Source organism: Malus domestica, chromosome 04 (assembly GCF_042453785.1).
Source record: "Malus domestica chromosome 04, GDT2T_hap1".
In the NCBI taxonomy this organism is placed as follows: Eukaryota; Viridiplantae; Streptophyta; class Magnoliopsida; order Rosales; family Rosaceae; genus Malus; species Malus domestica.
The window spans coordinates 3,277,376-3,287,976 of NC_091664.1; the positions used below are offsets into that span (position 1 = coordinate 3,277,376).

The 10,601-nt window shown below is 38.0% G+C and overlaps 2 protein-coding genes and 2 long non-coding RNA genes across 5 annotated transcripts; 2 read left to right on the top strand and 2 right to left on the bottom strand.

The window, feature by feature from the left end:
• Positions 1-94: 94 nt before the first annotated feature.
• LOC103406122 (chitinase-like protein 1) lies at positions 95-2,705 on the bottom strand. Its single transcript, XM_008345135.4, has 3 exons — positions 1,942-2,705; positions 1,313-1,472; positions 95-834 (listed from the first exon to the last, which is right to left on the bottom strand). The coding sequence occupies exons 1-3, from the start codon at positions 2,327-2,329 to the stop codon at positions 417-419; spliced, it is 966 nt and encodes a 321-aa protein (XP_008343357.3). The 5' UTR covers positions 2,330-2,705; the 3' UTR covers positions 95-416.
• Positions 2,706-3,051: 346 nt separating this feature from the next.
• On the top strand, positions 3,052-3,602 carry LOC114824322 (uncharacterized). Its single transcript, XR_003772534.2, has 2 exons — positions 3,052-3,185; positions 3,327-3,602. It is a non-coding gene; the product is annotated as an uncharacterized lncRNA (long non-coding RNA).
• A 2,256-nt stretch (positions 3,603-5,858) lies between these two features.
• On the bottom strand, positions 5,859-7,943 carry LOC103406125 (uncharacterized). Of its 2 annotated transcripts, XR_001786331.3 has the most exons (3): positions 7,903-7,943; positions 7,660-7,779; positions 5,859-7,536 (listed from the first exon to the last, which is right to left on the bottom strand). It is a non-coding gene; the product is annotated as an uncharacterized lncRNA (long non-coding RNA). The 2 variants fall into 2 exon arrangements; XR_524556.3 differs by lacking the exon at positions 7,903-7,943 and having other exon boundaries at positions 7,660-7,798.
• An 822-nt stretch (positions 7,944-8,765) lies between these two features.
• LOC103449055 (putative lipid-transfer protein DIR1) lies at positions 8,766-9,092 on the top strand. Its single transcript, XM_008388357.4, has one exon. It carries the CDS (start codon positions 8,766-8,768, stop codon positions 9,090-9,092), a length of 327 nt encoding a protein of 108 aa, XP_008386579.1.
• The last annotated feature ends 1,509 nt before the right edge of the window (positions 9,093-10,601 follow it).

The window sequence follows — 10,601 nt, forward strand, 5'->3', positions numbered from 1 at the left end:
CAGTCCATATCCAATGTGATATACGAGAACAAAACAAGAATTTGCCATATACTGATGAGACTTTGAACTCAAATTTAGTTGTCCATAACTGATATACGAGAACAAAACGGTTCATATATTGCATATAACAACTTACACAGACGATGCATTTCGACGATGGAAAAGAATAGATTTCAAAACCCAGAAAGTAAATAACTTAAGTATGGCAACAAATCAATCAACAGTTTACACATTCTCACAGATATGCATCTTCACGAGCGAGGTTCCAAGTAATCCATTAACATCTACCTTCGACGCCTTTTTATTAATACTTCACCTTGTAGAGAAGACGGGTTTCGATTTTCCTTCTGAATTTCTAAGCTGATGGAAGAAGAAGATGGCTTTGATAGGGCAGGCAACCTAACACGATATAGATCTCAAGAAGATGCAGTAACAGCAGGCTGGATTGGGTTAAATGCAACCTGCTCGGCACAAGTTAACACTTCATGAGGCCCTGCCTCGTCTCGGTTGACACCCATAAGGTCCAGGTAGTACTGGTAATGTGAAACGATGTTGTTCATGGCATCAATGTCACCCTTGCCACAAACTGATTCCCCATAAAGAATATTCATTGTAGTGCCAAATCCAGGAAACCGCTTACTCAAGGTATCGTTCTTGGTAGGCTTCCAGTCTCCAACAAATGCTTGGTGGGCCGAGGGTTGTGACTTCTTGATAGGGGTCATCCACCTCCATACTGCAGCTTGGAAAGCAAGAGTAGCGTTCTGCTCAATGTATTCTGGATGGTTCAACAGATCCACCTTCAAAGCGTCTCCAGCTGCACCGTAATTGTAGTTCCTAGATGGTAGAACCAATGTTAAATTAGTAACATTGTCTATTCAAAGAACTCAAACTACAACCTCACGTATCTTCTAGAACTTCAGATGTCACGAGATTTGAGGAAAAAACATAAATGTGACAATAGCTAGACTATGGAACAAACTGACATACAACAACAAAGGCTTATCCCACTAAGCGGCGTCTGCTGTATGAAGACAAATATGTCTGACGATTCTGACTGCAAAACAACTCCATCTAGTTTCCGCCACAAGTAAATTACTAGCTTGCAGTATGTATCATCTAATTTGTGAACTTGCTAAGATGGCATTATACGAGTAGACCAATGAATTAATCTCATCTAACGATAGCTCGCTCTACTTTACAACACAACTGACATCATCTTTGGTTAATTTATTTGGTAAACGAAAGCTCAGACAACTGAATATTATGAAAGGAAATCGACATAAACCAATGATAAAATAGATGGAATACAAACCAGTAGATAGGCAAAGCACCACGGCCATAGTATTCAGCTCCAGGGCTGCAGGGATATATGTACTTGTAATAGTCATCACAGTATGACTGCATGGGACTCATTTCCCTGTTGTAGCAAAGCCCCCAAGCGTATGGTCCTCCGGTGGCCACACCGTAACCGCCTGGAACAATCATCCCCATCGCCGTCAACAACCATAGGAACACCGGTATACATATGTGAAGTACAGCAAAAGCTTACTGTATTTTATAAGGGTTAAAAATCTTTTTCGTCACCGTATTTATGGTCACTGCGTTTTCAATTTAGCCAATTCGGTCACCGTGTTTTACAAAATTTGCAATCTTCGTCACTTCTCGTAACTTTATGTTAAAAAAAATTATTAATTTTTTCATTTTTTGACTTAAAACACAGCGACCAAATTAGCGAAAATCGAAAACACTGCGACCAAATTGTCAAAATTGAAAACACAGTGACCAAAAATTGTATGAAATCCAAGTTTTTTCCCTCAAAATCGACGTTGTTCATAAACCCAATTCACTAAAACTCAACAAATCTCAATCAAACATTACTAATTAAAAAACAAGAGCTACCCAAAATAGCAATTCTATGCACAAACAAGAGTGGTGACTTACAGGAGGTTTTGCTGCCGACATGTCCAAGAAAGGCGGCGATCTCCTTCATCTGCATAAGCTTCCCACCGGTGGTCCCAAACCCAAGAGGCTCGAAAAGCGCCGCGGCGGTGATAAACGCCTGGTAATCCCAAAACCCAACGGCATGCGCCACCGGCGTGTTTCTCTTGGAGAACAGATTCTCAAACTGGTAAGTCTGGAAGTAATCGGAGATGGTGAGATTGCAACAGTATTTTGACCACCCTTTACACTCCCACCCTTTGTCGCACAGCTTCTTCCCCCTCACAATCTTCACTTTCGCCACGGTGGACGAGTAATCGCCGTCGCTGCTGGCACACAGGAAAACACTCAGCGCCACCACGGCCACCAATGCAGCAGCGGAGATCTTCATGGTTGGATGCGGAAGAACAAATGGGTTTGCTTCGGATCTCGGCGACTGGGAGTTAAGAGCGAGCTTTTGGTGAGGTAAGCGTTCGACGGGGTGTCGTTTTCGGGACTTGGAGGTAGATGCGAGTGTCGGTGGTTAAATGGCGTGCAAGTTGATGGGGAGTGAACGGTGGATGATGGGTTGATTGTGGAGCAAAGATCTGGAAGGTGTTCGAGGTTTAATGGGTGGAACAGGCTGGAATAACGTTGGAGGGGGCTGACCCACGAAGCTCCACCGACAGCGGCTGACGTGGTGTGAAGTCTCAGTACTACCTTCTTGCCACTTGGCAGAATAAGGATCGACAACAGAGAATCCCCGCCCCTTTTACAGCATCAATCACGAATAATATTATGGAGACCTGTTGATTAATATGATTTTTTTTTATTGATTTTTTTTTTTTTAAAGAGAGATAATTGGTGTCAAGCCACGTTTATGTAAGTCTTTTCACCTCTGGCCACAAGTCTACCTTCCACATCAGCAGGAAGTTTCAAACTCGAAATCTCCAGTTTTTAGTTTTAAGAAAGTCTTGTAATCCGTCATTTACTGTTGAACCACTAGCTCATGATTATCTTATTGTTGATACATTATTTGATTTGTAAATTTAATTTAAATTTTTAATTTACAAATTTGGTTTACAAATGTATTATGGAATACGGACAATACATAAAAATAATATTTACAACATTGTGCAAAAATACCCCTTATTTCTCTTCCTTCACCACCCTATCCAACAAACCTTGCTCTGTCCTTCCTTTGTCTCACTCAATTTGGGCTATGCAGGCCATTTTTCTTCATGTGACTTGTCGCGACTTCTCGGAAGGTGCGTACAGCTTTCGCTTCGGTGCAAACACCACCACCTTCCATGTGTATGCCTTTATTGGCATTGTTACTGGTGGGATCTCCTTCCCTCTGGTTTCCTTTAATATGTGACTCAGATATATTTGGTGCTTGATGGAGGCAGGTTGGAGATCTCTAGTATTTGCCAGGGATGGAGGTGCACGATGGTGGATTCCGGTCGATGGCGGTTGCGGTGCAGGCTGCTTCGGCTTGTTGTCTTTTTTTGTTTTCCAGTTTGGGCCCAATTCTTTGTTTGGACTTTGTTTTGCTTGGAGCCCTTATTTTTACTTTGTGCTGGACATGTAATTGAGCCTCCTATTTTGTATAGTTATTGGGTTGTTAATGAAGTCACATTCCCTCCCTTCCCAAAAAAGGAAAATTAATGAAAAAGGCTTGAAAATTTTGAGTTTTAACGGTAAGGACAAAATAAAGGGCAAAGTAAATAGTATCAGTTTTGACTTTTTAGTGTAAAAATGTGGTTTTTTTATTAAAGTAAACAGCACCGTGGGCTTTTCGTTAAAACTCCAAAAAAAAAAGGGTCTGAAAATCATATCATTGCTCCATTTGTTTATTATTAAGGGGAAGGAGGTTAAGATAATATACTATTATAATTAAGAAAAGGGGAATTTTCAAATCCGAGATGCATGTATTGAACTCCAACATCTTATTCATTAAAATATTGGACCATATGCTTAAAATGTAAGTCATTTCCCATTTGTGATTTGGGTGTTTTTTGATGTGTGTATTAGTATAAAAATTATGACGCCAAACCCATGAGAGATTTTCAATGTGCCCAAAATAGGAGGTAATACCTCATATGTTATTATACAAGTGAAGGAAAGTTTTTTTTTTCTTTCTTAAAGTAGTCCTCCACTTATATAATAACATAGAACATATGTGTTCGTGTGTTCCGGCCATACTGACTCCAACCCCATAACGTCTCAAGGAAAGCCTACTCCAATAAAAGACCATGTGTGGCCTTGGTAGGCTAGTATGACAAGAAACACAATTGAGTTGAAAGTTTACCTAATAACACGAGGAATAATCAAAAGATTCTTGATTTCTTTAACCCATTCCAGGTTAACAAATTATCAATGTCAGTATAAATAATGTATTCCTAGCTAGCATTTTTACTTCTTCACACTTTTCTCAATTTTTAAACGTTGAATTGAATAAATTACAAAAAATTCAGATAAAAAAACTACTACCAAATAATATGCAAATAATAAAAAAAAAAGTGTACGAAGATCACCATTTTTCAAAATTTTCATCACCGACCAGATACAATGTCGTGGTAGGTGCATTCTTCGAGGGTGAAAGTCGATAATTTTTAGCACCGACAAGATAAATGTGGAATGCACCAGAGAATGCAAAAAATATTATGTTCTTTAGTATACATGCAGGACGAAGTAAAGAAAAATATTAAGGTTATCTTTGAGTAAGAAATTTGTAAATGCATGTATGCAGACTAGTTAAAAATTCCTTTTAATTTGTTAGTAATTTACAAATCTATCTCTGATGCTTTTCCGATGCTCTTGAAATACGTTTTTGGTCTGTTTTATCTAAACATTTTGTAGTACATTTTTTACTCAGCCTCAATTCTTTTAGGTCGCCATCCTAGCATGAGTCCTTCTCACAATATCATTTTTCTAGATTTAGTTTTGCGATCGAGGGGATATTTGATCAGTTTTCCAATCAAGATTTAATATTTTATCGTTTTAGTCAATTGCCCATATTTCTTTGCCAACCACTATTCCCTTATCTACATTTCCTAATATATTTTTCTTTACTTCCAAAGTACAGTTTCTATTATTTCTCTACTTTCCAAGCCAAAGCTATCTCACACATCATCATCCTATGTATGAAATATCTTAGTACCAATATTATTTTAGAGCGGTGCTATACACATATTTTCTTTTACCTTTCATATATCTTTACAATTTTCAATTATTAGATAGAATGAATTAAAAAACGTCAAAAACATAAATTAATATAAAGTATAAGAACGATAAAAAATAAGATGAGTACCACCCACACTTTAATATAACAACAAAAATGTGGAGCGCTTTAGTTTTTGACAAAGTAGAAAGACAAACAACATCACGTAAAGAGATAACTTAAGAACCCTTTAACCCAACTGCCGAGGAAAACACGTCATGACCCAAAACAATAGAATAACCCTTATTGTCAAGAAATTAGATATTCCACACTTTCACAGTGCAAATGATTTCCGCACTTCCCTTTACGTTTTCTCCTACATTCTTTCATCTTTTCCGTAGCATTTGAATTGAGTAGATCAAATAGAAATCAACGGACATAAATATATAGGAGAGAAGTGTGGAGAAAAAAAAAAAACCAGTAGCGTAAAAATCACTAACTTATCCAGAATTATAACTAATAACTAGGGCAAGAACAAAAGAAGAAGAAAAGACGAGTAGGTTAGAAACTTAAAATATGCAGACAAAAACAAGTGCGTTGAACTTATCTGCATCACAAGTATAGATCCCGTGACACCACAGCATGGCCAACTTTTCGGTTCACGGGACCACCGTCTGCATGCAGTACTGCTCCTCCCATACCTTCCCACCACCACCAATAATATTCCCTTGCTTCTCATTCCCCTATAAAACCCACCAACTTTGGAGTTCCAAAATCCACAACCTTAACGCACCAAATAATTCCTATAAGAAAAGATATGGAGGGTGCTCGTCAAAAGCTGGTCGTAGTTTTGGCTGCTGTGGTTTTGGTTGCAATTGCAGGCAATGGCGGTTTTGTTCAGGTTGCTAATGCTCAGAACATATGCAACGTCTCTGTCACCGATTTGATGAAGTGTAGGCCGGCTGTGACTTCTCCGAATCCGGCACCGCCTACTAAAGCCTGCTGCGCCGCGCTGTCGCACGCCAACCTGAGCTGCCTTTGCTCCTACAAGAACTCCAGTGTCTTGCCTTCTCTGGGAATTGACCCTAACCTTGCCCTACAGCTTCCCGCCAAGTGCAAGCTTCCCCATCCTGCCAATTGCTAGACAGAGCGACGTACACAATGGTCTAATCAACAAACATGATTTAGTTACGATTAAGATATGATTAATCGTGTAATCATGTACAACTTTGGATAATTAATATGCTTTCCTATGTGTAATGTAAGCATGTTTAGTTGGATGTGTGCGTTTGTCCAATTTGCTATCATGTTATGTAATATTATTAATAATACAAATCTCGTTTTTTTTTTTTTTTCCGGTAACAAGCCTCTTTGAATACAAATTTTAGGGACAGGACTTACCACAGGCCTCTTTCAATACAAATCTCGGCTTTCACATAAGTGGTTACGTTCAAATTATTGAATATATAATTAAGATTGCAGTCACATATTTCACATATAACTCTAGTTTTTTTATATGGTTTTCGAGAGAAGAAATTTATTAAGCTAATAGGCTCCAGCAAGTGAGGAATATCTCCCATCAAAATTTCACAAGTATTATCTCTACTAATTAATGAAATCCTTTTTGTCAACCAAAAGAAAGTGAAAAAAACAATTAGTCTTCTATCACAAAAAAAAAAAAATTGATGGGCAATAATGTAATTTCACAGGTTCAAATTTTATTGTTTTTTATTAAAACCTCACCTACAGGTGATGTTAAAATACCTCCAATATTATTATAAAAAAAACAACCATAAACAAAAACCTTCCACTCCACCCATGTTCTCTCTCTCTCCCTCTCTCCTTCTCATTTTCTAAAAAAAATGTGTTCATACACACAAAGTGTGTAGGCAAATGTTAGTAATTATTAAGATGATTAAGATCTAAAGATTCCTAATCCTTCAACAGTGTGTGTGTGTGTGTGTGTGTGTGTGTGTGTGTGTGTGTGTGTGTGTAATAACTGAACAACACTTTGGTTCCACATTAATTTGTAAAGAAATTCCTTCACAATTTTGTGAAGCCAAAAAATTGTTCTTAAAATGATTCGTCGTCCAAATGTGCTGATGCATCAACACAATTTAAGAAATTAATTGGCAATTTTAAGTCCCACGTTAAATATCCAAAGGTTAAAATATACTTTTGAGTTTTACTATGAACTCTTGGATAATATAATATATACACGAATGCATTTTGAGTTGAGCATAATTCTTGTACAAAATAAACAAATGAACCTCTTATACCATAAGCTTTTATGGAGAAGACGAGCATCATCTCCAATAATGTACATACAAACGGGGGCCGTCAGACCGATCTACTGGCGTCTACGGACGGTTCAACGCTCGATGGAGATACCTCTGCGCCGTAATCCCAGAATTGTTTCAGCTCGCGCCTTATCAGTCCCAAAATCACTACAACACCTGGTGACCAGAGAAGGAATAAGAAGGCAAAGTAAAATATCTGCAAATTTTATCGGCCTAAAATTGGAAAAACGCGTCTAGAAAACCAAACAGAAGATGTAAGATCAATGCGCTGGAGATTACCTAGTGTACATGGAACGAGATAGAGGAGTGCAGGCTGGCCGTTGCCATTCATGAGATACAAACCCAGGTAAGTAAGACCGTGTCCTGGAAAAGGAATAACGTTCCATTTAAGACCGTGTCCTGGAAAAGGAATAACGTTCCATTAGTACCACATGAAGACAATATGGACATGTTTAGTTCGATCATGCTGCAGTCTGCTATTAAAAGGAAATGAAATAAATACAGGAGCGTGAAAATCACTACCGTATCCAGAATTCTAATAACTAGGGCAAATAATACTAATAACTACGGCAAGAACAAAAGAAGAAGAAAAGACAAGTAGGTTAGAAACTTAACATATGCAGACAAAAACAAGTGCGTTGAACTTATCTGCATCACAAGTATAGATCCCGTGACACCACAGCATGGCCAACTTTTCGGTTCACGGGACCGCTGTCTGCATGCAGTACTGCTCCTCCCATTCCTTCCCACCACCACCACCACCACCAATAATAATCCTTTGCTTCCAAGGTTATAAAAAAACTAGGTGCTAGTTAGGCGGCAAACTGAGATCTAATGCCTAGGCGGTTAGGTGAGGCCTAGAAGGTGTCTGGGCGGACTATGCGGATTTAAGTAAATTTATTATATTTCGTATAAATAAATATTTGTTTATACTTAATATTATATATATATATATATATATATAATTTCATCACAAACTACAAAATAGAATGATATATATATATATATATTATGAAGTATTGGAACACACTGAAAACATGGGGAACAAACATATAATGTGTGTTCAATTAAGTATTCAACAAGTCTCGCTTTCAATTGATTGAAAAAAAAATGCAAAATGAAAGTTATCTATTTTCTGTCTAAGTGAGTCGCAACCTAGACGAGTACTTAGACGGGCCTGGGAGGGCTAGGCAGGTGCCTAGGCGGTCTAGGCACCCCTTCTTAATTTTGAAATGCTTAGGCATTAATTGGGGTTGTGGCCAGCCGCCTAGCGCCGGGGATTTTTAGAACAGTGTTTGCTTCTCATTCCCCCTATAAAACCCACCAACTTTGGAGCTCCAAAAACCACAACCTTAACGCACCAAACAATTCCTATAAGAAAAGATATGGAGGGTGCTCGTCAAAAGCTGGTCGTAGTTTTGGCTGCTGTGGTTTTGGTTGCAATTGCAGGCAATGGCGGTTTTGTTCAGGTTGCTAATGCCCAGAACATATGCAACATCTCTGTCACCGGTTTGATGACTTGCAGGCCGGCTGTGACTTCTCCGAATCCGGCACCGCCTACAAAAGCCTGCTGCGCGGCGCTGTCGCACGCCAACCTGAGCTGCCTTTGCTCCTACAAGAACTCCAGTGTCTTGCCTTCTCTGGGGATTGACCCTAACCTTGCCCTACAGCTTCCCGCCAAGTGCAAGCTTCCCCATCCTGCCAATTGCTAGACAGAGCTACGTACAAAATGGTGCAATAAACAAACATGATTTAGTTACGATTAAGATATGATTAATCGTGCAATCATGCACAACTTAGGATAATTAATATGCTTTCCTATATGTAATGTAAGCATCTTTATAGTTTGGATGTGTGCGTTTCTTTTGTCGTTCTATTTCAATTTGCTATCATGTTTTCGATATAATGTAATATTATTAATAATACAAATCTCGGTTTTCTTTTTTTTTTCTTTTTTTCTTTTTCCGGTAACAAGCCTCTTTGAATACAAATTTTAGAAACGGAACTTACCACAAGCCTCTTTGAATACAAATCTCGGTTTTCACATAAGTGGTTACGTTCAAATTATGGAATATATAATTAAGATTGCAGTCACCTTTTTTCACATAGAACTCTAGTTTTTTTGTATGGTTTTCGAGAGAAATGGAATTTATTAAGCTAATAGGCTCCAGCAAGTGAGGAATATCCCCCATCAAAATTTCACGAGTAATATAACTATTAAGGTGATTAAGATCTAAAGATTCCTAATCTTTCAACAATATATATATATATATGGGATAAGATCAAGGGACAAATATTTTTACAAATACTTTTACACTCTTTTTAAGCCTTTTGATTACATGACATCCAATGGTTCTTATTTATTCATTAAATGACATGGATGCTTATGTGGATTTTAACTAATATTAAAGATAAAAAAAAACAGAAAAAAAAATATAAAACTGGAAAATTAAAACTAAAATTAAAAAAGGAAGAAGCTCTAGTTGTACACATTCCTCCTTCTCCCCCTTTGCTAATGTGGTTTTGCAACTTCATGTCCTGGATTGATACGAAATTATGATGCCTTCTACAAGAAGCTCTAGTTGTGATTTCTGCAGCTCTCGTTTCAAATTTCCAACCATCTTGCCGACCCCAACCTATAGCATGACCTGCAACATGAAGTTGCAAAACCACATCAGCAAAGGGGGAGACGGAGGACTACGTACAACTAGGGTTTCTTCCTTTTTTTAATTTTAGTTTTCATTTTCCAGATTTTATGTTTTTTTTAGTTTTATTTTATCTTTAATATTAGTTAAAATCCACATACGCATCTATGTCATTTAATGAATAAATAAGAACAATTAGATGTCATGTGTTTGTACCATACTTGACCAATCCCGAAACTACTGAGCACCGGTCAACGTTATACCGTCAAGGACCCAGAAGAGTTTCCCTCCAACCAGGTGGAGGCCAATCACAGCGCGACACGTGTCGATATCAGAAGCCAATCATAGCGCGACACGTGTCAACATCAGAAGTCAAGCACAACACGACACGTGTCAATGTCAGAACAAAGCTAGAAACTCTCTTCTATAAAAGGAGATCATTCTCCCACAATATTTCCTAATGTCATTTGTACTAAATCATTCACTAGTACTCACTAAATGAGAGCTTGAATCTATGTACTTGTGTAAACCCTTCATAATTAATGAGAACTCCTCTACTCCGTGGACGTAGCCAAT

Excerpts from the sequence above, each read along its gene's own strand:
- LOC103406122 (XM_008345135.4), bottom strand. The coding sequence starts at position 2,329 with ATGAAGATCTCCGCTGCTGCATTGGTGGCCGTGGTGGCGCTGAGTGTT. Across the intron at positions 1,473-1,941 it reads TGTCGGCAGCAAAACCTCCT|GCGGTTACGGTGTGGCCACC; the intron begins GTAAGTCACCAC and ends TGATTGTTCCAG. Across the intron at positions 835-1,312 it reads GGTGCTTTGCCTATCTACTG|GAACTACAATTACGGTGCAG; the intron begins GTTTGTATTCCA and ends TCTACCATCTAG.
- LOC103449055 (XM_008388357.4), top strand. The coding sequence starts at position 8,766 with ATGGAGGGTGCTCGTCAAAAGCTGGTCGTAGTTTTGGCTGCTGTGGTT.